At 35.7% G+C, this 25,848-nt stretch overlaps 3 protein-coding genes across 3 annotated transcripts; 1 reads left to right on the top strand and 2 right to left on the bottom strand.

Moving 5' to 3' along the window:
• On the top strand, window positions 1-6,690 carry LOC130967849 (uncharacterized). The gene is made up of 15 exons (XM_057892881.1): window positions 1-147; window positions 271-887; window positions 1,710-2,022; window positions 2,547-2,693; window positions 2,786-2,874; window positions 3,026-3,118; window positions 3,355-3,481; window positions 3,648-3,712; window positions 3,799-3,973; window positions 4,334-4,525; window positions 4,660-4,707; window positions 5,244-5,390; window positions 5,477-5,559; window positions 6,020-6,135; window positions 6,241-6,690. Exons 2-15 carry the CDS (start codon window positions 316-318, stop codon window positions 6,327-6,329), a joined length of 2,256 nt encoding a protein of 751 aa, XP_057748864.1. The 5' UTR covers window positions 1-147; window positions 271-315; the 3' UTR covers window positions 6,330-6,690.
• A 323-nt stretch (window positions 6,691-7,013) lies between these two features.
• Window positions 7,014-9,497, bottom strand: LOC130967850 (flavonol 7-O-beta-glucosyltransferase UGT74F1-like). The gene is made up of 2 exons (XM_057892882.1): window positions 8,716-9,497; window positions 7,014-7,848 (listed from the first exon to the last, which is right to left on the bottom strand). Exons 1-2 carry the CDS (start codon window positions 9,391-9,393, stop codon window positions 7,117-7,119), a joined length of 1,410 nt encoding a protein of 469 aa, XP_057748865.1. The 5' UTR covers window positions 9,394-9,497; the 3' UTR covers window positions 7,014-7,116.
• Window positions 9,498-10,081: 584 nt separating this feature from the next.
• LOC130967848 (calpain-type cysteine protease DEK1) lies at window positions 10,082-23,940 on the bottom strand. Its single transcript, XM_057892880.1, has 32 exons — window positions 23,632-23,940; window positions 23,341-23,501; window positions 21,454-21,704; window positions 20,602-20,784; window positions 20,303-20,438; window positions 20,091-20,221; window positions 19,863-19,977; window positions 18,762-19,770; window positions 18,500-18,610; window positions 18,268-18,326; window positions 17,997-18,159; window positions 17,416-17,689; window positions 17,154-17,304; window positions 16,931-17,042; window positions 16,619-16,784; window positions 16,452-16,522; window positions 16,243-16,334; window positions 15,946-16,108; window positions 15,759-15,830; window positions 15,229-15,603; window positions 15,030-15,145; window positions 14,654-14,951; window positions 14,243-14,562; window positions 13,323-13,674; window positions 12,736-13,056; window positions 12,544-12,648; window positions 12,300-12,428; window positions 11,747-12,127; window positions 11,527-11,664; window positions 11,144-11,380; window positions 10,640-11,052; window positions 10,082-10,566 (listed from the first exon to the last, which is right to left on the bottom strand). Exons 2-31 carry the CDS (start codon window positions 23,463-23,465, stop codon window positions 10,747-10,749), a joined length of 6,462 nt encoding a protein of 2,153 aa, XP_057748863.1. The 5' UTR covers window positions 23,466-23,501; window positions 23,632-23,940; the 3' UTR covers window positions 10,082-10,566; window positions 10,640-10,746.
• Between the last annotated feature and the right edge of the window lie 1,908 nt (window positions 23,941-25,848).

Raw genomic sequence — 25,848 nt, 5'->3', positions numbered from 1 at the left:
TAAAAAATAAAATAAAAAAAAGAAACAAAAGAAAGAGAAGCAAATGCAGAGAAGCCCCTTAAACCTCTCCTTCGTTACACCCTAGTACTAATATTACTCTCCTCTTTCTCTCTTTCTGCCTCGTTCAACAAACCAACGTTCCCCCTTGTAAGCTCATTCACTACCTATTCCCACTCTCACATTTTTCTTTTTCACTCATTTAATTCCGCACCCTAAACTTCCATCAATATTTAATTCCTTAATTATTTTTTCTCTTTTTCTTGGTGACAGATTTTCATTTTATATGTTTATTGATTGAAACAAATACACACAAAAATGGCCTCAAGAGCTATTCTCAGAAGGAAGAGGTTCGTCGATCAATACCTTAACGCTTCTTCCACCTTTATTCCGAGCTCAAACTCTCTTCTCCGTCGTGGAACCGCCACACAGGATCTAACCTCTCCTCCTTCTGCTCCTCCCTCTGACAATCCTCATGGCGCTGCTTCCCCGTCGTTTCCAAGTGTGGAGCCTCTCTACTTCTCTCGATTGGGATTCCGACCCTACGCGCGGAGCTTCTCCATTTCCAGAGATTTCGCTTCCGAATTCAATGCGCCCATGGGGATGAGGTGGATGACCGCGTCCCAATCGCTGCGCCGCGTTTCCACCGCCACTGCGAAGCAGCCGGACGATGACAACGAACGGAACGAGGAGATGGTTGCCAAGAAGAGGAAGGAGGCTTCCCCCGAGGAGTGCGATCAGGCCGTCGAAGGATTAACCACCGTGAAAGCGAAGGCGAAGGCGAAACGGCAGCAGGAGTCTCAGAAGGATTCGCAGTCCATTTTACAGAGAGTTTGGGCGACATTTCTAGGGATTGGTCCTGCGTTAAGAGCTGTTGCATCCATGAGCAGGTTGGTTGATAAAAAACAAATCTCACTTGCTATTACTAGTCCTGCGCATAATAATGGTTTTAAATTTAGGTCACTGTTGTCTTGCGATTGCTTTGTTGTGAGTGTGGAAAATTGTGGCTGATGCTGTTATAATTTTGCTGGCAATGTTGCAATTCTAAATCACACTGATATGAATGGATGATTTTGTGTAGTTTTGTGGTGGTTACTGTGACTGTGAGAAAGAGTTAGCGCGAAAAGCTACAAGCAAAAATTACTTGCGAAAATGCAGCTGATGCTCTATCAATTAATGTTAATGATACTATTGTAGAGACAACCACGGACAATGCAATTTTAAAACGATGTTGATATGAATTCATTACTGTGGTTTTTGGTGATGGTGTGATTTCGCAGGAAAATACAGCTTGCTACATTGAAAAGTTGCGTGGGAAAATGCAGCTTATGATGTCATAATGACTGTTGGAATACAGTTATAGAGATAGCCACCACACTGCAATTTTACATCGATGAATTTTGGTTTTCTAGTGGTGTTTTGATTGCTATTTACTGTGATTGTGAAAATTTGTCTGGGAAACTGCAGCTGATGCAATTGCGATTGCTGTCGAATACAACTGTAGATACAGCTGCATCATGGTTTGAAATATTCTGACAAGAAGTTGATGAATGCATGTTGAAATTTTTTGGAAGTGGAAATAGGATAAAATTTTGAGGCATAACAAATCAGTAGAGTGATAAATAAGGAATCAAAGGTCCTTTTTGTGCATGAATTTGTAAATTCTTATTCAGACTATTAATCCTTTTCCTTGTGTTTTTGTTTTGGTGCAGGGAGGACTGGGCTAAAAAACTGGTTCACTGGAAGACGGAATTTGTCTCAACGTTGCAGCATTATTGGCTGGGTTTTAAGCTGCTCTGGGTGGATGTGAGGATCAGTTCAAGGTTGTTGCTGAAGCTTGCTGGTGGGAAGAGTCTCACTAGGAGGGAAAGGCAGCAGCTCACGCGGACTACTGCCGATATCTTTAGGCTTGTTCCGTTTGCTGTTTTTATTATAGTTCCCTTCATGGAATTCCTCCTGCCTGTGGCTTTGAAACTTTTCCCGAACATGTTGCCATCAACATTTCAAGACAAAATGAAAGAACAGGTAAATGGTGATGAAAATTTTTAATTGTTTGTTTGTTCTCCTTGGAGAGCATATATTAGCTAATGAGATAATTATTTCCTCATTTCATCTCGAGAGTGGTCTGCTTTCTAAACCTTCTATTCTATCCATTGCAAAGGAAAAAGAAATACTTAAACTACTGCAAATGTGGGCCTGTCCCAGCCAGGATTGGATCTTATGTTATAGACAGTTCCCAAAGATTGATATGAACATAATGTCTATTTTTTGCTAATTTGCATCTCCTTGTTACGTATCGTAAATGAGTTGAAAGTTGAAACATGTTCCACTGGTTTATGGCGATGACCCAATAGTATTGACATTGTGACCAGTTTATATACAACAACAACAACAACAACAAAGTCTTATCCCACTAGGTGGGGTCGGCTACATTGTGACCAATTTATATGATAAAAGATTTTCTTGTCTATTTGTTTCGTATTATGAACGTTTGAGATTTGAATTTTTTGTTGTAGGATTTTTGCTTGACTCAGTTGTTCACTGTGTAGGAAGCATTGAAAAGGAGACTCAAGGCAAGAATAGAATATGCAAGATTCCTCCAGGATACAGTCAAAGAAATGGCAAAAGAAGTTCAAAACTCTCGTAGTGGAGAGATAAAGAAAACAGCAGAAGATCTTGATGAATTCTTAAACTTGGTTAAAATCTCAGTTTTAAGAGCCTTTTATTTGACTTTCTGCCCAGACTTTTTGTTCACTTGATCATTTGTAACTTCCTATTCTTTATGCAGATTAGAAGAGGTTCACGTGTCTCCAATGAGGAAATTTTGGGATTTGCTAAGTTGTTTAACGATGAACTAACTCTAGACAATATAAGCAGGTTGGTCTATTAAACCCCCCCCCCCCCCACCCCCCAAAAAGTCTCTCTCTCTCTCTCTCTCTCTCTCTCTCTCTCTCTCTCTCAATATTCTGTTATTCTTGTACTTCAAAAAAAATGTTATAATGACTTATAATGTCCCTATAACTTGTAGGCCACGTTTAGTCAATATGTGCAAATACATGGGGATTAGTCCTTTTGGAACTGATGCATACTTGCGATATATGCTACGAAAACGTTTACAGCGGTAAGATCCATTTTATGATGTCAATGTTGAGCTTTTTCTTTGGTAAGTAATTTCAATTGCATGATGAGATTTTGTTGGAAATTTCTTATAAAGAAAAGTTGATGAGTACCGGGGAAGTTTTTTTAAAAAGATCTGTCAGATTGCATGCTGAAAAGGCTCGGTAGGATTGGCATCCACATAATTGTGCCTTACATGCATTACTCCCCCCCCCCCCCCCCCCCCTCTCCTTTGTTTAGGATTAAGGAAGACGATAGATTGATTCAAGCAGAAGGCGTGGATTCTCTTTCAGAAGCTGAACTACGGGAAGATTGTAGAGAGAGAGGCATGCTTGGGTTGCTTTCTGTTGAAGAAATGCGCCAACAGGTTAGATGTTGGGAACAATTCATGATTATTTCCAGTTTTGTACTTTTTTCGTTCTCTTCAATAAAATTTCCTTGAAACAATTCATGATCATTTGTGTGCTTTTGAAGTACTAGATCAGAATGTTACTTTGGTATCTTGTTCTAAACCTGTAAACCTTCCTGTGCAGCTTCGAGATTGGTTGGACCTATCTCTGAATCACTCTGTACCATCATCTCTTCTGATACTTTCTAGGTAATTTTGACAATGCTTTTCCCTGGATCCAAATGATAAGCAAAATAAAGATGTATTTTTAACTTTTGCTTTGATAACCATAACAGGGCATTTACCGTGTCTGGGAAGTTGAAGCCAGAAGAAGCTGTGCAGGCTACGCTTTCTTCTCTGCCTGATGAAGTTGTTGATACTGTTGGCATTACTTCTTTACCCTCTGAGGATTCTGTCTCAGAGAGGAGGAGGAAATTGGAGTTCCTTGAAATGCAGGAAGAACTTATTAAGGTAATATGTACAAACATATTGCTCTGTATATATAACCTTCTAGAAAGTCTTCTTTTCTTTTTGATGATAGGTTGACAATGGTATTCTTTTTATTAGTTTATATGATATTTGCTGTGTTTCATCTGTCACGAATCTACCAAAAAAGAACCTAAATGATAAAGGATGGGAAAAAGAATTACAACTCTTCAGTTTGAGTCCCAATGGGGTTAAGAATTAAGTTTCAGGGTTTTGATATGCACAACTCACCATATAAAGTTATTTTAGTTCTAGAGGCCTGATGTTGATGAATACTAACTAACTTTAGTCAAGACTTTTCGAAAACTGTAACAAATAATACATTGTTATGAATAAAAAATGCAGGAGGAGGAGGAGAGAGAGGAAGTGGAGCAAGCAAGGAAGGATATTAATACTCGCGAGGATGATAAGGCCTTGAAAGAGATGAATATTTCATCTGCCAAGGAAGCACATCAACTTGCCAGAGCCAGAGCATTAGAAAACAAAGAGCAGTTGTGTGAACTTAGTCGTGCATTAGCTGTTTTAGCATCTGCGTCGGTGAGTTGAGTATTTAAAGTTTCAAAGAGTGTGCTTGCCACAATTTTGTGAATTGCTTTTGATTTTGTATGATTCTTTGCTGATAAATGTCTGCGCAGTTTTTTGTATTCTTATGTATTTTATTCTGATGACAGTCTGTAAGTACGGAGCGCGAAGATTTTCTAAGGCTTGTTAACAAAGAGGTACCTTGGTGCTTTCAGTACTTGTCATTGTTTTATATAATTATCATCTATATATTTTGTCTTCATCAAAGTTGCTACGGTGTGCTGAAGTTTCGAGATGATAGCTACCCTTTTAAACAGGGATGATTTCCTGGTTTTGTTACAATTTTTGTGTGTATAATTTCTAATATTAAGAATTGTGTTATTTGGTTTTTAAATTGGCTGGCTATAAGAAATTTCAATTATTGCTTTGGCACCTAATCTATTGTAACTGGTTGATCATCCATGTGATTAGGACAGAGAGAAAAAGAGAGGGGGTCAAGTCTTGGCATAGTAATGCACACTTTTTAAATTCTAAGTTGTCTTTGTGTAAGATCTGATGATGGTCATGATTTTATCCTCCTATTGAATAACACTTCTTTGATAGGCCAATGGATAGCTTTCTATAAGATGATTTAACAGAACTGACTTTCGTATAACACTCATAAAAACTACTGTGTTTGTGTGTATGATCCATTTTTGCCACTGACATCTTTGGTTATTTTCTGTGTCTCCAGATAGAACTTTATAACAGTGTGGTGGAGAAGGAGGGTACAGATAGTGAAAAAGAGGCCTTTAAAGCATATAAAGCTGCCCGAGAGGAAGATGAGCATGATAAAGAATCAGGTGAAGGGGATAGAGTGTCATCAGCACTCATAGAGAGAGTAAGACTCATCCTTGATCCATTCTTAAAGAATACTTGGAGACCAATTTCATATATCTGAATTGTGTTCATTTGAAACTATGTCAGGTCGATGCTATGCTCCATAATCTTGAGAAGGAAATAGATGATGTGGATGCCAAAATTGGTGACCGGTGGAGGCTTTTGGACAGGTTTGTACCCAGTCTCTCACTGGTCTATCATTTTCTTGTCACAAAGGTGTATGATTTTAGTTGGGAGGGAGCAGATATACTAAATGGTCTGGTTGAGACTTTACCCCAGGACCAAGCAGTACCTAAACAGGCCATGTGCTAGTTTGGGATAAGGCATTTAGGCAGGGCATGTGCTAGTTTGGATAAGGCGTTTAGGCAGTGTGCTTATTGTAATTATATCATAATCTCTTTACAGTGAAATATGTGGTTTCATAATGTGCCTGGGTTATAAAGTAAAATTGAACTTTAATTCTGACTGGACGCTTGAATATACTTCTTAACGTAAATTACTAAATGGAAGTAATTTGATCCAGTTACTATAGCTCAGAAATTGTCTGCCACTGACAAGTTAGTCATTCACTTTGTCAATTGTTAGAGTGAATTGCTGTTTTAGTGATTTATTTAATTTTTTTTATGGCAGGGATTATGACGGGAAAGTAACTCCTGAGGAGGTAGCATCTGCTGCAATGTACTTGAAGGATACATTGGGCAAGGAGGGTGTACAAGAACTCATCAGCAGTCTTTCCAAAGATAAAGGTCTGTCATGAAATGAAATTCTCATTTTTAATAAATTATGTTGATCAAAGCTAAGAATTAGTTCATGAATATATTTATCACGAGAGTCCCTATTTGTCGCTACAGAAGGGAAAATACTTGTGGAGGACATTGTTAAATTGGGCGGTTGGAGAGAAGATGGAGATGGTCATGCAGCTGAAGAGGGGAGAATGTAGAGTTTGAGCACCTGATACGCTCTCATTAGTTATTTCATGCTACAGGAAAAGGAGAAAAACTTATCTAGGCACAAATATATTTTAGGCAATTCGAATCTTATAGCCATTAATTTTTGTATTGATGTATTAATAATTAGTTTTATGTGTAGCGGCAGCACTCGGATGGATATATATGAAGTGTGTGCAGGCTCTGTAAATTTTTGACAGCTGATCACACTTACATTCACACATATGATACAACCTCAATATGACCTTTAACTTTTGGGTTTTTGGCTACTGGGATGAATATTGAAAAATTAATCCGCTAAATATCAGCGAAATTTATTGACACTTTACTTTATATTTTTATAATAACAATAACATGATATTCTTGAGCTTTCATAGGCCTTTATATTAACCAATACCATGTTTCTCACCCAAAGGGGAAAGAAACACTATACTCAATCTGTAGGTTCCTTGCAGCTGCAGTTCGAAATATGGGTTTAACCCATATAGTGGAATACAGAAATTCATATAGTTGTGTGTCAGGTGTGTATATATAGATAGGTGTGTGAGTTTGTTATGTAGTCTAAAATTAAGAACAGTTTAATTTATCTGAAAAAAAAAAAAAAAAACAGTGGAACATAGGAACCCAAGGTGGGGTACGTGTGAGTGAACTGTGTAGTGTAAGACCAAAAGAAGGGGAACAAAACAACTTATATATAAGATACTTATGTATCGTTAAATTCAAAACACAACTTATATACATTGAAAATTCCTGATTATATTACACGAACAATGATTTAATTTAGGATCTCATCTCAATAAGATTCATAAACTCATTGATGTTGTTGTCTGAAGTTCCACCCTCACTAACTGCCTCAACAGCCAATTCCCTCCATTTCTCAGCATTTTTTCTAAGTTCTTTTCCAACGTCATTTCCCATCACTTTCCTTATACAACGCTCAATCTCTTCTCTTCTCACCACACCATTATCCCCGTCAACCTTAACTCGAACACCAACCTTCCAAACATCCTCAACAAACTTTGCATTCATAGGCTGGTCTGTCCACTGTGGCATTGCAACCATTGGAACCCCCAAACACAATGCTTCAATTGTTGAGTTCCATCCACAATGTGTTAGAAAACAGCCAATTGCATTGCTTGATAAAACTCCCAATTGGGGTATCCAATTCACAATTAAACCCTTTCCATCTTTGTGGATTTCATCAAAAATCTCTTTCTTGAGTTTCTCTCTCTCCAAATAAGTGATGACCCACAAGAAATTGAAACCTGTGGCTATTAGGCCGAATGCAAGTTCCTCCATTTGCTCTGAGGTGAAGCTTACCATGCTTCCAAATGAGACATAAATGACTGATCTTGGTGCCTTTTGATTGAGCCAATTGCTATGGATTAACTCCAATTGGAAGAGGTTCAAATTGTTTTCTGTGTCATTTAGGATTGCCTTGTCTAAATAAGAGTATGGAACTGTTGGACCAATGGTCAACATCGGACATAGCTTTGACATGGAATCCACCACCTACATTAACAAGGAAAATGGATAAGACAAAAAATGCATAGGATTCTTTGTACTTACTTCTCCTAGTATACCTGGAGTCTATTCATTTTCTTTTGTTAATGATTAGGGTAGAAACATCAATAGGCCCCACATTCCATCTAATAATGGTGTAGGAGAGGTAAGGATAAACTACCAAAATTCTATTCGAAAATTTATAAAAATAATTTAAAAAAATGCAAAAGATAAATAAATTCTCTAAAAGATTTATAAACAAACCCGACAAAAATAATAGATATTAAATATGTATTTAAAAAAAATCTTTAGAGATGTGATTTTTTGACAAATATTATTAAAAAACAACACATTTTTTTATCATTTTTAAAATTTGATAATTTTATACCAAGTAAATATTTTTTTAAAACTTTTTTACTGTGAATGTATGAATGATCAAAATTTTTTTTTGAAAAATAATAAATTAGAGATTGAATTTATTTTGGGTCAAATGCACAACTTGTTTGTTAAATACAAAAATTTATTTTGTCACTTATAAAAATATAATACTTATTGATTATTTTTGTCACGTTTTTAACTAATTTAATTAATATGAATGCGGATAACGTAATTGGACAGCCAATTGTTGATTCAAATTCTCACAAGTCACTAATCACTTTTAGCATGTGATTGGTACCTGCAAGTTATCAAGCTGCAATACAAATGATGATGATTAAGTATGCAAAGTTTTAGAACTCTTAAACTCCGGGAGTTTAAATAAATTCCCGAGTTTGATTACCTTATTAGTATTTATATTTAAAGCATATATCATAATACATAATAGTGAAAGAACAAATATATATATAGAGAGAGGAGATTAAGGTGACTAAAATATACCTGATGCTCTAGCTTGTAAAAGGAATTGACAAGAAGAAGATCTGCTTTATCAACATTTGAGAATTGATTCATGACCATGTCAAAGTAAGCTGGATAGAAAGCAGGATTGCAAACAAAAGAAGGTGTGTCTTTGAGTTCAAGCAATGGAAGCCCTTCTATATTTATTGGAACTTCAGTCACTGGTACCTTCAAAATTTCATTATGGACACAATAGAATGTGTAATCAACAGCACACATATGAGTGAAAAAAGTAACACCAATGATCCCAAACTCTTTGGCCACATCCAAAACCCATGCCAACAGACCATCATACACTATGCAATCTATAGGGTGCCGAGAAGATTCATTATACTTTTTGATGAGTTCTTTCAAGCTTTTTGAACCTATGGTTTTCATTGTTGATACATAGGAGCTTATGGATTCAGCATGAGAAAACCCACCTTGGTCATAGCCATCTGAGATGGTATCAAATTTAATTGAACTTGGTAATGATGAGAGTTGGTGAAGATGCATTGATTTTGAGATGAATTTGGTTATGACCAATGTGGATGTCACTCCTTTTGTGCTCAAGCGTTTGCTGAATTGGAGCATAGGGTTAAGGTGACCTTGGCTTGGGTATGGAATCATTAGTATATGCTTCTGACTCATCACTTTGCCATTTCTTCTCTCTTCCTCCATTTCTCACTCTCTTCTTGTTCACACAACTCACTAGTTTTTGTAACCAGCTATGAACAAATATACATATTATTTGATAGAATGGATTGGAAAGAAGTGCTTTCTTGTACTCATATAAAATATCTATAGAATAATTTGTATATATTATTAGATAAGATTCCAATGAAGTGACAGCACAAGGTAAAACTTCATTTTCATGTCATATCAAGACAAAATTAGACTTAGATGCGTATTGGAAGTTTGGAACCTCCTTGGTTATGTGGTCGTCGTTAATTGATTCAAACCAAAAGGCGGCTATGGAAAAAACTATATCGCAATCAAATTCTATATATCTCAACTAAATAATAGATATGAATTTTGACCCTAATATAACAACAAAAATTTCTGAAGTAAAGAACTATGGATTAAAAAATAGACTTAACTGTAAATAAAAGGAATAAAAACCCAACAAACAAATACAGTCAACCACAACCGGCGCAACGTGTGCGGACATTACACTCCTAAGTATCTAAAGATGACACAGGAAGCAAAATAACAATATTCATAAATATCTACGTTTAACATAAAAATCTTAAGACTCATGATGTTACATATCGCACAATTATTCAAAACCATATTAGTCTCTATCAGACAGTCTTCAGCTTAAAAAAATTAAAATGGGGTAAAGGAATAACTAATTTAGCTTTGTGAATAACTGAAAATCAAATTAGATTAAAAAGACATTTTTACAAAACTTGGCCAATATCACGACATTAATAGGAACCCGTGATTGTTAATGTTTGTACATTTTTCTTCTTCTGCAGTTGTCAAAATGGCAGCTGAAATTTACAATGAGTTACTCAATGCTTGTTACTATACCTACCCTTCCCAAATCCCCCTTTGACCTCCATTTTCACCAGGTGTTAGTAATTACCTATTTTATTGTCAGCTATTTTCCTTTTCCCACTTTGATTAAATGGTTACAAGTATACCTCTATAGTACCACTTCTATGTACATATCAAATCACCATAAGAGCCCTCTCCAATGCTGGCACAAGCACCCTTCAACAAGATTCACACTGAAAAGATCAAGCTCTTTTTTACCCTTTTGTCTCTCTTGCACAGATGCCATTTCATTCCTATAAGGAATAGGAATTCAATGCTGAACCTCAACATTAAGAATTGCATCATCACAGCCTGTGAATACACAAAAATCAATGTTAGGAGACAGTCAAAAAATGAAGAAATTAAGTTCAATGAGAGAAATTACCCAATTGGTCTGAGGAGGGTTAGCAATGCATGCGCCGATCTGCCGAGAGCCCAAGCAAAGAATCTTTGCAGCGGAAAAGACACAACATATAAGCCATCCCCTAGGTACTATAAAGCTTCAAGAGTTATTGATGCCTTGGTGAAAACAGAAAGTACAAAGGGGGCTTCTTGCTCAGGATGTATAGTAGTAGGGACTATGGTGTATCCCTTTGGCTCGGGTTCTAAAACCATTTCACAGGATATTTCTCGAGAATTAACATAGTCCGTCCCACCAACTGATTCGTGCAAGTATATATTGAAACCTGCTCGTCGTCCCCGAGTTTTGAGTATCCTCATTCCGATGTAGAACATTAAAGAATCATGGCTGGATTGATAATTTCTGAATCCGGCGGTTGTTCTTGAAAATCCGACACCCTATAAATATGATGACAGAAGATTTCAAAGAAATTAATACACTACTATATGTTCAACACAAGCAATACTGAATATTCAATACTGTTCGTACCTGAGTTAGGGTAATGAATACATGAATTGGTAAAGATGCATCTTGCCCAGTTGCAGTTAGTCTGAACTGTGGATTTTGGTGCCAGGTATCGTAATCCTGGCACCCACCAGCACTTTCACCAAGCCATCGACCATGAACAGAGTAACGCATCTCGGGTGGATAGACACGGCAGATATATATTGATCGGAAATGAATCTGAAAGTCTTGCCATGACATCCAGAATATACCATCTTTTGACTGTAAAAACGAGTAATGGGAAAGTTAAGTCAACTGGAGTCGGTAAATTATGGTAACACGGTGCAGCCAAATAATCTGCTTGTTCATAAAGAAGCACTGACGAGTTGAAGTGTAAGACTGGTCTGTTGGAAAATGTAAAGAATTACCTGTGGAACATGCTTCAGCTTGTGCTTTATTCTATCTGTCCATTCAGGAGATGAATCAGACCAAGGGCCATTCCACTCGACTTCATTTGCCCATGGATTTCGGATCTGTACGAGTTTATGGCCATCCACTTCTCTTATCTGAAAGTTCATGACAGAAGTGAAAGTTAAAAGAACATTCCTATTATAAAATACAGTGGATACAAGACTTCCCCCCCATTACCTGAAGGATTGAGTATGCATGTCCTTGCACGATGCCACTGGAAGAGATATGCACGTCAGAGCCTGAAGGACTTCCTGCACCAAGGAGAAAACCCTCTTGCTTGAAGCGTAACAATTGAGACCACAATCTACCACTTGCAAGGTCAATCTGTGCTTCACTGCTCCTCATGTCGATTTCCTCCCCTGCACCCCCGGTAAGATCGACAAGAGCATCCTGAACAAGCCCACCCTCAAGTGCTTCATAGGAGCCATGCAACTTGGCATATGCCTTCTCCAATATAGAGACCCAAAGTTCATAACCCTTCTTACTAGTAGCAAATGCAGGTTTACCCGGCAATTCACAAGGAATCCAATCATCAACAACTACAGGGATCCACTCACCCTAAAATGCCGGGGAAAAAAAATTAATTATAATAGAAACTATAATATTGATTGCAGTCCTTCAGACATCATTATCAAAAGGGAGCTTTATGAAGATGGGGAAAAGAATGATACAGCAGCATGAAAAGTATATCAAATAAGAGATGCAAATCGTACTCATTTTTGCTTATTACCTGCACACAAAAGCGGACAGTATATATCCCTTCCTCGTTATATTCTGGAGTGATGATTACCTCTGATATACGTGAAAACTCTGTTAGAACAGCAACAGCGCTCAAGAACCAGCAGTCACCTAACCGGCCCTATACAATACACAGAACATCTATTGAGAGAAATTGCAAGATAAAATTACTTCTTCAAACATATACATATCAAGAAGCTTTTGTTGTAGAGTTCTTGCAAGATGCTAAACAGCACCTGACAAACATCTGAAGGATTAGGAGCTCCTGAAAATAAGCATGGATGGCAGTCAAGATGGTTCTGTCGCACAATTTCACCTGGTCTCAGCCACCCAGAAACAACCTATGTACAAAGGCCATGATAAGATAGTTGGGGAGGAAAAATGATAAAAATTAATTAAAAATAACCAATCATAATGAAGAAAAGTACCTGTAATTTTGCTGGAGGGTTTTCAGGGTCCACATATAAAGAGTGATCATTTGGAGGAAATTCCTCGTCAGTAAAACGTGACTCTCCTCTAGCAAAGAGAGCTTCTTTGATGGCTGATTCTACGGATCGCATCCGTTGATTAATCTCTTCTTGTGTTTCAATTCTGGGTTTTCTATATTTCCTAGAGAAGGAATCTATATCCACCACCACACCATCACGATCTGACCTCCTTTTCCTCCCACTAGAATATTGTCCATCCCAATCCACATCATCTCTATCATATAAATCTACATCAGCAGGATCGCTATCCCAACCATCAACCTAAGCAAAAATGAAACAAAGCAAACTTCGCTGAATCTGTTTTGCTTTAATATTTATAGTAAAGCGGACATCAAATTATGATGTGGAATAAAGTATGATACCAACATGTGAGTCACTAGAAGTCTATAACATCCTGAGGTATTTAAGAAGATATCTTATTTTGTCTATATAATTTACTATTTTCAAATTTCAATTACTAACATGTTTTCTGTGCTTTTGTTTGTGTGTGGGTGTGTGCGCGTGTTTGTGGGGGAAGGGAAGCATACCCTCGGGGGTGAATCAGTCCACTGCAAATTATCTTCGGGGTAATCAAGTCCACCAAAGTCTGCCGAAGCAATCGAGGTATAGAGAGCGGAAATCTCATCTTCAGTTAAGCACCTTCCCCAGAGAAAAGCATCCATAATATGCATCTTAGATTCAACCCCTTCACTATCTGACCTACCAAAAGCATCAATATCTGCTGGTGGTCGAATTCCCACCCAAACTTCTGTCCCTTGTTCCCAAATGCTGCTACCCACACACAAAGGTAATCCAGTTTGGTAGCCATCGAATCCACCATCTGTATAACATGTTGCTTCACCTAAATCAGCATCAATTGTCATTGCTATGATATGCCACCTGCAAGATATTTATTAACAAAAATGTAAAAGACAGTGAGACAGTAGTTCTCTGTCATTAAAACAAGTGTCAAGCATAAGTGCAGAGCTATCCAAATTTCATATTAAACACTTCTATTAAGAAAAGAGCAGATTAGTTGATACAATCTCATGTATTTTAACAATCCTAAAGGACTTCTGTATATATTATTGTCATACTTGTTGATTTGCAAACTGAAAATAGCAAGCTAGCAATCTTTAAAAGATAAATTCAGTTACGGAAGTATACAAACAGATAAGAAACCATAATGTTTTGGATAACTGACTCATTCCTGAAACAAAAAATCTTAATTCGGAGAAAAGAATCGCAAAAGCAGCAATAAGAAAGATAAAAAAGGAAAACTTATCACAAAAGCAATAAGAAAAAACTAATATAAAAAAACGAGGAAGCAAGCAAATCTCTGACACATCTGAAAACAACTTGCACTGATAAGTAACACATAAATAACATGTAAGCTAAAAATGATGAAACCTTGAATTTCTCCAAGCCAGAAATACATGAAACATAAAAGTAGAGAGAAAGGCCAAACCTTCCATCTGCAATACATGTTGCACCAATACTCCACTCCTTCGTGACAGTTGTTTGCCTATCACGTTTAGTAATCAATCTGAGTCCAACTTGCCCAGCCTCAATACCTTGTTCAGAACCAGCCACAAGAACTTCCCAGCAAACCATTTTCTGAAAATCCGTGCCCAAAAGACAGACAGGACCAGACTCAGGTTGAATCATCACTGCTATGGAAAAGCTAACTTTCTGACTTTGACATAGACTCAAATCAATTGGACCGTAATGCCGGCCACTTGAAGTTGCTTCGTCATCAAGAATACATATGGCACCTGTCACCCCAGTCTGTAAATATAAACAAATGGTCACTAGCATCAGAAATGATCAAACCAATTACAATCAAAATTCTTAAGTAATAGCAAATCGGGTGTGGAACCTGTAGTGCACGATGTGCTAACTGCGAAAGACGTATTCTCTGTGCAATGCTTTTAACCCTCTTTCGAGCTTTGGAATCATCCAAAACAGAATCACTTCCTACTGCACGCACTGCAGCTACCATGGCCGCAGCCTCTCTGCTGCTAGCATTAGGAATGGTGGAGAGCAGAGAAGCTTCTATCTCCTTCCATTTCCGTTCCTCTTTTTCAAGCAGGGCCTTCCTTCTTTCTTTCCCTCTCCCCTCTTCTTCACGTCTCTGCATGAAGATCTCCTCTTCCATCTCCTTTTCTCGTATGTAACTATAAAACACAACAGTATATTTAGACAGTAAAAACTCCGTAAAACTTGAAATGATCATTGGATATTCAGGGCAGTACCTGTCCTGAATAATTTCAAACTGCCTACGATCTTCCGGCATCCACTTTTTTATTTTCTTAGCACTTAAGTCAGAAAATCCAATACTGTCTAGAAAGAGTCTCAAACGAACCTCATCCTACAAGAGAAAAAGGATTGTCGTTGTCACATGAATAAAAGAATGGGTACCATCCATAGCAAGCAGCATTTTATTCTTTTTACCTGTGCTTGTTCTGCCTTGGATGTTAAACCAAGCAACAAAAGCAAATAACCACCGAACTTGTCCCACATGTACACCCATTCGGTGTCAATGGCCTCTTCTAGAGCCAGGATCCTTGCATGAGCACACATCACTCTTCTGTGATCTACACTGGTTGGCTCATGGCGAAATGTCCTTTCATATCTAAATCTACTAAAAAATGAACCTGCGACTAATTCTTCATTTCTCAAACGGTCTCTTAATTTCATGACATCGGCTCTGGGCAGCACAAAATTTCCTCCCTTATCACGCATAATAGTAGGGTCTCCAATCAAAAGTGCTGCAGAACTAGCTGACCTCTGAGGTGCAGAATAAGTTCCAGATATAGCATTCCGGGTCTATAATGCAATTAATTACACACGATCTCAGTTAGCTCACCATGGAAAATTTTAAGATTTATTTTCCAACATACAAAAACATAAAATTGTGAAGAAAAATTGTGAAGCAATCCAAACAATGGTGAGCATAAACAGTAGAGTCCTGACAAACACACCTTTGTTGCTGATCTAGCAATTGCCTGATTAACAGTTTCCTTGCTGAGAAAACGTACAGCATCTTCCATCATCTGTACATAATTAGAAAATGGTTACAATTAGAATATTTTTTTCTGAATAGAGAAGTTATCACATAATGATTAGCGATTGCTGGCAAGGAGATTTTGTTACAATTAGTTCCCAAACCTTAAGCGTAAGGCACGGACGAGAGACAGCAAACCCAAATGAAACAACGAGTGTAACTGCCGATACAGCAGCACCAGCAAAGGGTGGATAAATCTTTAAACTGGCAACAACACCCCAACCTTCAGTTGCTAGTGCAATCCCATATAGCATGAGAAAGGCCACACTGCAAATAGTGGAAACAGGAAGTGGATACAAGTAATAAACTAGATAACATGAAAAAATAAATAAATAATAAATTGAACCAACAAACTTAGAAACAATAACTGATCAGAATTAACGAAGAAGTGATGACTAAACCTGACATTCTTTCCGCAATCTGCATGAGCATCGTACACATAGACTGGCAAAACTCGGGGAGAGTACACCACAATGGGATTTGAAAGCAGAACCTGAACAGAAAAAATAAAGAAATACAATCCATAAAAGCAAATAAAAATATGCACAAATATTTTCAAAATAGCTTGCTTCCTATCATACAGGTAGAAAGATTTGAAGGAATAACTTACTGTCAATGCCCGTCCAGCAAGAAGAAAAAGAAATGAAAAATAACCAACCGATGCTCCAGCAAAAGGTTGACCTAAACAAGGATGAAAATATTATGAGCTGAGCAGCCAAGCAACTAGTTTTAACTTAAGACATAACTATTGATGCTAATACTATAAACCACACACACCTTCAAACCATCCAAGAAGAAATGCTGCCAAAGCCAACAGAAAGGCAAAGAAACACACAAAGACCATCTGTGTCCGACTCAAATAAAAATTATTTGATGCCCAGTGATGGATAGCACCGATTGCTAATACCATGAGGAGAAGTACCAAAAGACAGGCTACCCCAATCTGTAGTAATTGGAAAGAAGTTGCATCCAAAATGAATTAATAAAAAATTATGAAGGGGAGAATAAGAATACACAAAAGGTATATGTGTCATACTCATTGGGAAGAAAAAAAAAAGAAGATTAATACAACAAGGGCACAGCACTCACAGTCCAAGGTTTGATGTAAACTATAACAGCTGCTATAGCACCAAGCAGAAGCACAAGACCAATTATAACAAAGATATATACACCTCTAGAAAGTCTCCAACCATCATCCTTCCTATAAATAGCATTTTGAAAGGATCAGCACCAATCATACTAAAAGCAGAGTTTGAGCCATTTCTTTATAATCATAATGATACAGTGATAAATATAAGAACGTTTTACTAACCACTTAAGCAATCCACAAGTAAGCGAGAGCAAGGCTGGAATGCAGACTAGAGGAAGTAAAGCAGCTAAAAAATCACCCTTCGTTGGAAGTTGGTCATCTTTAGATTTGATAACTTCCAAGTAAGACACACCACAAAATGCTACGAGAATAACTGCAATCAGAAAAGAAAATATAAAAAAAGATATCAGCACTAGGATAATGATAAATATGTGTGGTAATATATTCGTTTGTGAGAACATGTATATGCAAAATGAAAAAATACCTGCAAATAATCCAATAAAGATAGCAGAGGAAAGGGAGAAGCGATAGGTTGCAAACCACGAAATTATTGGAAGCAAGCTAGTAACAACTAAACCAATAGCAGATGCCATTGCCCACCCAAGAAAAACAGAAGATGTGTATGGGGAGGTCAAGCTTTTCTGATCATCATTCAACCCCTTGTATCTTAAATCATCTAAAGGCTTTGCAGAAACTATTGCTCCCAGAGCCAGTACAGATCCAACGAATAATGACGTACAAACAATAAGAACTATACCCTGTAAAAGTGAAATAGACAATTATGCATTGGCAAATTAAATTTACTTGAACCCCAAAAAAAACCATCGCATCACACCCTTCTCCCAAAGCAATGCATTGCATGAATTAGAACCTCCCGGTTTACTAATAAGATAGATTGTAAGTATATGCATCACTGATCTGATAAATTCCTTTTTTTTTTTTTTTGGTGGATGTCAAGCCAAAACCATTTTTTATTTGTGTGTTGGGTAACTGGAGGAGTCATGGTCAACCACCTCAACCAACTAAGTAGCAACCAGAAAGACACCCTTGGTAGGTAGAACTAACCTCCTTTGTACCAGAAATGCGATCATTTCCAACACTTCCCGTACAATTCACTCGGGGAACCCAGAACTTGTAACCATTACGTATCCATATAGGAATTGCAATAGAAAGGCATGCCACCATTAGAGGCACAGTCAAAGACAATCCAAGGAGAACAGACGATTTGCTGCACAAAAGATACACAGGTAACTATGCCAGGTACTCCAATACAACTTTGGCAAAATTACGATAAAACTAAAACTTATGAATGACTTTGAAAAACCATAGCGATTACCTCAAGAAAGAGAGCAGCAATCCAACACAAGTGCTGAACAGCCAAGCAATAATACCATACTGGAATAGCAAATTAGAAACATAAACAGAAATCCAAGAGAATATACATTAATTACATACTTAAACTTCAAACAAATTCATCATTAACACGTAATATGAAGATAAGCTGAATGATTCCATATTAATTTTTTTTTGTAGATGCATTTGCATGTAATTCAATATAAAGTCCATACCTTCCGTGGTTTTGAAGTCATGGCCATTTCTTCTGCAGTAAGTGATCGAAGGAAAGCCATAATTGAACATATCACCGGAGACAACAGAAGCACAGCCAAGCCAAACTCAAACTGCATGCAATAGTGATTCCAAACACATCAAGATGAGAAAATAAATTCACAGCTATGTTTACACAAGTAGCAACCCAAAATAACTTTAATAAAGAAAACAGAAATTAAGCTTCCAAAATGGAATTATTCTGGGAAGAGACTCGAGACTTACCTGCTGGTGGGTTCCATTAACGAATTTGACTGTTTTTGGACGAAATACACCAATAATGGTTGTTTCAACTATGAAGATAAGACTGAACAGAACCCATGCTCGCTCTGGAGAACCCGTAATGTGATGCAATACAAGTCTGCACAACTGAAGCCACTTTTCAAGCCCATGCAACCTCAGTTCTTCAGAAAATGAAATTTGATTAGGCACGGCATTGCCAACACTGGCATTATCAGTATTGTCACGATGATCTCTATCTGCGTCAAGACTACCCCTCTGTAATAATGCGAGAATAGTTGGATCTAATTCTAAACTTTTCTCTTTCAACATCATAGCAAAATTTGGATCCAAGCCTTTATCTTGTAATAGAGTACTCAACTCCCGATCACCTTGTCTTGTACTTCTTTTAAGCATAGTTGCAAACCTAGGGTCACTCAACCTTTCTTGGAAAGCAAGAGCTAAGTTCAATTCTAATGTTTGCTGATTTGCAGAGTTTGATGTGCTAGATTCATTCCCTTGGCTATCAACACCACTACTTGAACAAACCACCATGGAATTATTGGGATCCAAAGTTCTATCATCACAAGACGTTCCAGCCTCAGCCTCTTGAACAGCTGAGCGACATGAGCTGCTACGTATTGCTAAACTTGACCTGCCACTATCTATGCTCTTGTCACTATTTATTCCATCTGGCAAACTGGCAGTTTGAGATGGGGCATTATTCCAATTGCATGTATCGGCTGCAGCCAAACCTCTGTTAGCTTCAATGACATTACCAAGATTACTAGCTTCAACACTGCTACTCCGTTTCATACTTGACCCACAGCCTTCAGAGAAGCTAGATGAACTATTATGCTCCTTCTTACGAAATCCTTCTCTCAAGCGAACCACAGTGCTTTGTAAGGCATCTCTCCTCGCAGCCAATGGATTTTTCACTGATAAATGACGAGAAACAACAGCCCCTAGAAGCACAGTAGCCATAACGGCATAACTGATACAGTGCCCTATATACCTATGAACAGGGAGAAGCAACATTCAACATCAATAAACCACACTACATGCAATTCGGATAAATGGTTATATGTTTCAATTTAAGGCACTAACCAGTATTGCACTCCAAAACAAATAAGAAACACGCGGGACGTTCCAGCAATAAATAGTGCTGCAACACGACTGTCAAGAAGTTGAAAACCATACATGCAAGCTCCCAAATTCCAGTCTACATGGAAACAATAGAAAAGAAAAGGAATGAATTAAATAAATCAATCTAATAACTACAGAAGAAACATCTAAAGAAATAGATAGAACTAATAATAGAACTGATTAAATTACCTAGAATAATAACAGCAACTGATGTAACTGCTCCAAGCCAGTTTGCCTCTTTTGCTGTTAGGCCATATAAAATGGAATATACTAGCAGAACAAAAAGTGAGCCAACATAGAGAAGTACAAGATGGGAAGCCCTGTCAAGACAGAGAAAAACATTGAAAATTACTTTGTCTCCACTAGGATAGTCAAAAGTGAGAGCAAGAACTAAAGCATACCTTCTCGATTGTCGAGGATATAACTCATTTGGGTCCGGTGGTTCAGGTAAAGATGTCACAGGACCCAATTCAATTTGATCAGAATAAGCAAATTTGTATGCCCTTCTTACATACTCATCCACATCCAAGCCATTACCTACAAATAATAAACCTGGTAAGATTTCCACTTAATGAAACTTAAAACAAATGGAATCAAATCATTTATAAAATAAATGAACACCAGCATGCAATATCTATACAATCAAGGCATATAATAAGGATAATCACTTCTAAATGAACAAAATGACTCAAAAGCATACCATTAAACACCATTCTGCAAATAAATAGCATGTTGATAGCTAAAGTAATTGCTGAAACTCCAAAAAAGAAGCCAGAAGGAGAATAACGGTCAGATGCTCGTGGACCAGTTGTAACATACACGGCACAAAGTTCATACGCACAGAGAAGAGTAACAGCTAGGAGGAGGAGAATGGCTACAGCTCCTGTCAAAGGAAAATATGGACATGAGCTATGATTATATTTATATCCAAAATGAAGATGAAACTAACTATAAGAGTAGATTAGAGAAATTAAAGCACGAGTAACATTCCCAAAGAAATTATAAGTGTAGATTAGAGAAAAATTGCAAAACTCCCTATTGTTTGTTCTTTGCATATTTTATGTAGGATTAAATGAAAGACTTGCTCAATCTAACGTTATTGCTATCTATCAACAGATATATGACTTTGACACACTATAACAAAAAGCCATGTTCAGTCACAGAACTAGACATATCGATACTTGAATGATTTCTGATGTTCTTCATCAATCTAATATTGTATATTCCTTGTTTTCTAATAGAAATCCCATACTTTTCTTTTCATTTAAACCCTAACATTTTAATGTGATACTACCCATTGTGGCATAATCATATTAATATTCCACTGCCAAGCTTGTTTGTTTGGTTCCAATTGTTCACCAACAGCTGTCAATATGTCTAGTTGGTGAGAGATCACCCCTGGGAAAGAATCGACCAGAGTAATGCAACAAAAGCCTCTGACTAACTTTCAGAGTGTAGAATGGTACATTAAATAGAACATACAAGCCATAAGTTGTGAACAAAACACAAAGTATAGTTTGGTAATATAACAAATTGGCCAGCAAATACATACTTGAACTTTGCCACTGGGTTCTCCACCAGAGCATAATTGAATAAAATGCCAAGAGAAGAGCTGTGCCAGCCATAATTACGGCCAAACCAATCAGATCTCGACCCAGTATTGCAATTAACCAGGATCCCCAAATGATAAGCACCAGAATTGGAGAAACAACAACCACCCATGCCAAAAGATTCAGGAAGCCACAGAGCAAATGCAGCTGAGGACCGTGCAGGATATTCGGCCATTTCCGAGCAAAGATCCAACTGGAAACAGAAACAAAGAAATAACAGATATAAACAACTTCAGGATACTTAAATAGCATAGGTTAATCCCATACAAAAGGACTTGCATTTCTTCTCAAACAATGTATGATATAAGATGACAAAGAAAGACTCAAAGGTGGATCAAAACTTGAACCTATGTTCAATTGTCCTGTTCTTATCCCATGGTTGCAAACAATATTTCAAAAAGAGATCACATAAATCATCACATCAAAGAAGAGTTATAGCTTATCTGGTTTCTGGAACTGGTATTAGATTCCTACCAATCAAAATCTGTATAATGTTTCGGTTCACCACTTGGTCAATCAAGAGAGCCAGAGAAATGACATTTTTCATGTTCAATTACCCAGTTGCCATCGTGTGGTTGCAATAAATATTTAAAAAGAATATCATATAGATCATGTGAAAGAAGAGTTATAATTACTCAGTTTCTCAAAGTGGTAGCAGATACCAATTAAAAGTATTCAAACCTTGGATATCTAGAGAGATACAACTCGGAATAGATACCTCAATCTGTATTTATTCTTATGTTCCACTTACATCAACTACTATCAATGTAAACTACAAATTTCAAATAATATATAAGCAAAAAGATAACAGAAAAGAAGATTAAATTGGAAAAGGGATAAGATATTCAATTTTTTGAGCATTCCTATCTCAGGTACAGAAGTGAATGAAATAGCAGCTCAGTCTACAAGCCTGGATCCTTACAGGGCATACCTTCCATGAAGGAGGAAGTTGATACTATAACTAGATACTTGATCACCATGTTGTACATTGTCATTGTTCTAAGGCTAACATTCCAATAAAGAAGTAAATATGACAACAATAATGTTTAAAATCTCAAATGTATAATATGATATTCCTTAATTTGGGTTACCATGTATGCACAATGTGATTAAATGATAAACCAACACATAGAAGTCTTATATGAAATCTCCAAAAGTGTGCAGGATAATCTTTTCCTTATACAAATAAATGAAAGGAAATTTGGATAAGCATCTGATTTAGTGTAATATGTTATTGAATACAAAAGGTTTTCCTCTAATATAACCACAAGTATATGACATTGAAACTTCAGAATTTAAAGCAGCTCATCTTACATTTTGCATCCATTCTGTCCGTAGTACCTCTACTCTCAACACGATCAATAACTGATGTGAAACTTTACAAAAATAGAACCCCACAAAAAGTAACTTAAAAGAAGCATAACTGAAAATACAGCAGAGCATTTTAGAATTGGGAAGCAACAAACTATTAATTCCCCCTCCGGATTACTAAAACCCAGATAAAAACCTTCATGCGATTAGAAGTCTGCGCCAAATGGTCGTAATTTATGTCTGCTTCCTAAATGATCTAATTGTTTAACAAATGTAGCCAAGAATATCATACTTATTGGGCAATTGGAGAAGACAACACTCAGCATCCAATGTCAGTAAACTTTTCAACTGTTTCTAAGCAAGTAACACTAAAATAGCAATCATATGGCATATCACAATTCAACAGCATTTTGGGAGAAAGACTCAATCTTGAGCCATAAATGAATTATCAAGACCACAAATAGGCTAATTAAGCATATAAAAAATCCTTCTTTAACCAACAATTTCAACTGGATTACCTATAAATTCGCCAGGGCCTCCAGTTAACAGCCCATAGTATCAAAAATGAAGCTAACCCCAAAACTGAGAAGAGGGTCCCCGAAATCACGCAAGCTAGGAGAAGCCCACGGTCACCCCCTTCCATGCCTCTCCTCTTCCCTCTCAAATAACGCACATGCACCTGATTCCAACATTATCCAAGAAAATTAAAATAAAAAAAAGCTAGCAAAAACAAAGTACTGAAGAAGATGATGATGATGAAAGAGTAAAGGAATGAACTTTGGTAATGTGGGAAGGGGTGTTGAACTTACTTGACTGTAGTGGACTCAAATGGAAGCAGCATGATGGTGAATTCAGATGAAATGGATCATGGGTCTGAATAGCTAGGGTTTGAGAGTGGGTAAAAATTGAAGTGCACTAAGTTAGGGTTAGCAAAGAAAGAAGAAGATGATGATGATGATAAATTGGGGCAAACAAAAGGAGTTTTGGAATTTAGCTTGTGTCTTTTGTGGGTATCTTCACAATCTGTGAGACTCGGAAATTGTTTCAGGAATTCAGAAAAGGGGGAAAAGGAGAAAAAAGAGTGAAGATTAAAACCCTACTCACCCTTCTCTCTCCTCTGTGTCAATCAAGTGTGAACTATAATAAAGTAAAAAATAAAAAAGAAACAAGAAAAGGAGACAGCAAAAGAGTAAACCATTACAGGATAGTAAAAGATTAGACGTTATTTTTACTTCTGGTACGGAGGATTTATAATAATAAAAAAAAATAAAGATGTTTAAAACATGTTTTTTTAATATGATTTTTAGTAATTAAAATTTAAAATATATAATTGATTAAATTATATTATTTTTGTCAAAATTATATCAGATAAATTAATTTAGCTAAAAAATCGATTAACTAAATTTTAAATTAGTCTAAATTAATATTTTTTTATAAAAAATGATTACAATATTTTTATTATAGAAAATAATAAAATACTCTTTTATATATATTAATTTTAAAAGTTCTAAATCCTAATTTTTCTTTTTTTCTATGCTGTCGTGTGGTTAAAATTTAGAATTTTTAAAATTTATATATATATATATATATATATATATATATAATATGAGTATTTTAGTTATTTTTTATTAAAAAAAATATATCAGTTTAGAATGATTTAAAATTTGATTTATCGATTTTTTGCCAAATCGATTTATCCGATTTAATTTTGACAGAAATAATACAATTTAATCAATTACATATATTAAATTTTAATTGTTAAAAAATATTTTAAAAAAAAAACGTTTTAGACGTTTTTATATGAATAGTTCAAAAAATAGAATATGACGCCCTTAAGGCTATTTGAAAAAAAAAAAAACCTGAAATTGTAGGACAAAAATTAAAAGAGACTTAATTAAATCTTTATATTGTGTTTGGTTTAAGGTACATAAAATTGAGTTATATTTTAGTATTTTATTTAATTTAAAATAAATATAAAGAGAGATGTCCCAATTTATTTTAAAAAGGAGTAAAATTAAAATTTAAAAAATTAAATAAATATTTTTAAAAAAATATTATTAAAAAATTTCAATCTTAAGTCTCCAAAATTTTCAAACTCTTGTATTCTTACTTTTTAAAAGTATTAAAATAACTAAAATTTTATATTAATAGTAACTTTAATTTATCACCACCAAACATAATACTAAATTTTAGTTTTTCAATTTCCAATTCAGCCCACAATTTGCAAACAAACACAACCTAACATAATGCATTGTGATTTGGGTTAACAAATATATTCTTCAAATATATACAAAGTCATTTATAATAATAATAATAATAATAATAATAATAATAATAATAATAATATATTGAAATCTTTACTATAAATAAATCATTATGAAAATAAATTGTTATCATATCTAAAACACTTCAATTATTTTTAAAAAGGTTAAACTATTAAAATTGTCCCCAATTTTTAAATATCTTGACAAAAATATCTATTAGTTTTGATAACGATAAAAATATCTCAAAATATTATAAAAAAATGATGATAATAACAAAAAATAATTTTTTTATAAGTTGTAAAGAACTTTTGTATTTAACAAATTATTTATGCATCTGATTTAAAATTTATATAAATATTTGGATAACAAAGTACATACAAAAATCATATAGGAAAATCAATTGGTTAATCACAAATTTTTTCGACAGTATTGTTGGTGTAAAAAATTATTGTTTCGTGCACTATTACTGTCGAATTATTACTACAGTAATTTCGGCGGTAATGTCAATTTTTAAAAAAAAATTGAAATAAATGGTTAATTTTAATTTTAAATTTAATTTTTTTCATACAATTAGTAGTCAATTCATAAATAATGAATAATTTTTATTTAAAATAAATAATATAATGTTCAAATAAATTAAAAGTCAAGTACATTAAATACATACAATGAAACAATAAAACAAAAAACTAATATCTACAAATCTAGATAGTCGTCATCGTCAGCCCAGTGGCCCTAAGTTGACAGCACAGAAGTCGGTGATGT

This window comes from Arachis stenosperma, chromosome 3 (genome assembly GCF_014773155.1).
Source record: "Arachis stenosperma cultivar V10309 chromosome 3, arast.V10309.gnm1.PFL2, whole genome shotgun sequence".
Taxonomy (NCBI): Eukaryota; Viridiplantae; Streptophyta; class Magnoliopsida; order Fabales; family Fabaceae; genus Arachis; species Arachis stenosperma.
Note: the sequence above shows the minus strand (reverse complement) of the source record. Positions and strands in the feature narration are given on the sequence as shown.

Excerpts from the sequence above, each read along its gene's own strand:
- LOC130967849 (XM_057892881.1), top strand. The coding sequence starts at position 316 with ATGGCCTCAAGAGCTATTCTCAGAAGGAAGAGGTTCGTCGATCAATAC. Across the intron at positions 3,119-3,354 it reads CTACGAAAACGTTTACAGCG|GATTAAGGAAGACGATAGAT; the intron begins GTAAGATCCATT and ends TCCTTTGTTTAG. Across the intron at positions 4,526-4,659 it reads CTGTTTTAGCATCTGCGTCG|TCTGTAAGTACGGAGCGCGA; the intron begins GTGAGTTGAGTA and ends TTCTGATGACAG.
- LOC130967850 (XM_057892882.1), bottom strand. The coding sequence starts at position 9,393 with ATGGAGGAAGAGAGAAGAAATGGCAAAGTGATGAGTCAGAAGCATATA. Across the intron at positions 7,849-8,715 it reads TTTACAAGCTAGAGCATCAG|GTGGTGGATTCCATGTCAAA; the intron begins GTATATTTTAGT and ends TTGTTAATGTAG.
- LOC130967848 (XM_057892880.1), bottom strand. The coding sequence starts at position 23,465 with ATGGAAGGGGGTGACCGTGGGCTTCTCCTAGCTTGCGTGATTTCGGGG. Across the intron at positions 19,978-20,090 it reads AGTTGCTGTTATTATTCTAG|ACTGGAATTTGGGAGCTTGC; the intron begins GTAATTTAATCA and ends GTTTCCATGTAG. Across the intron at positions 12,429-12,543 it reads ATCCTTCAGATGTTTGTCAG|GGCCGGTTAGGTGACTGCTG; the intron begins GTGCTGTTTAGC and ends TGTATTGTATAG.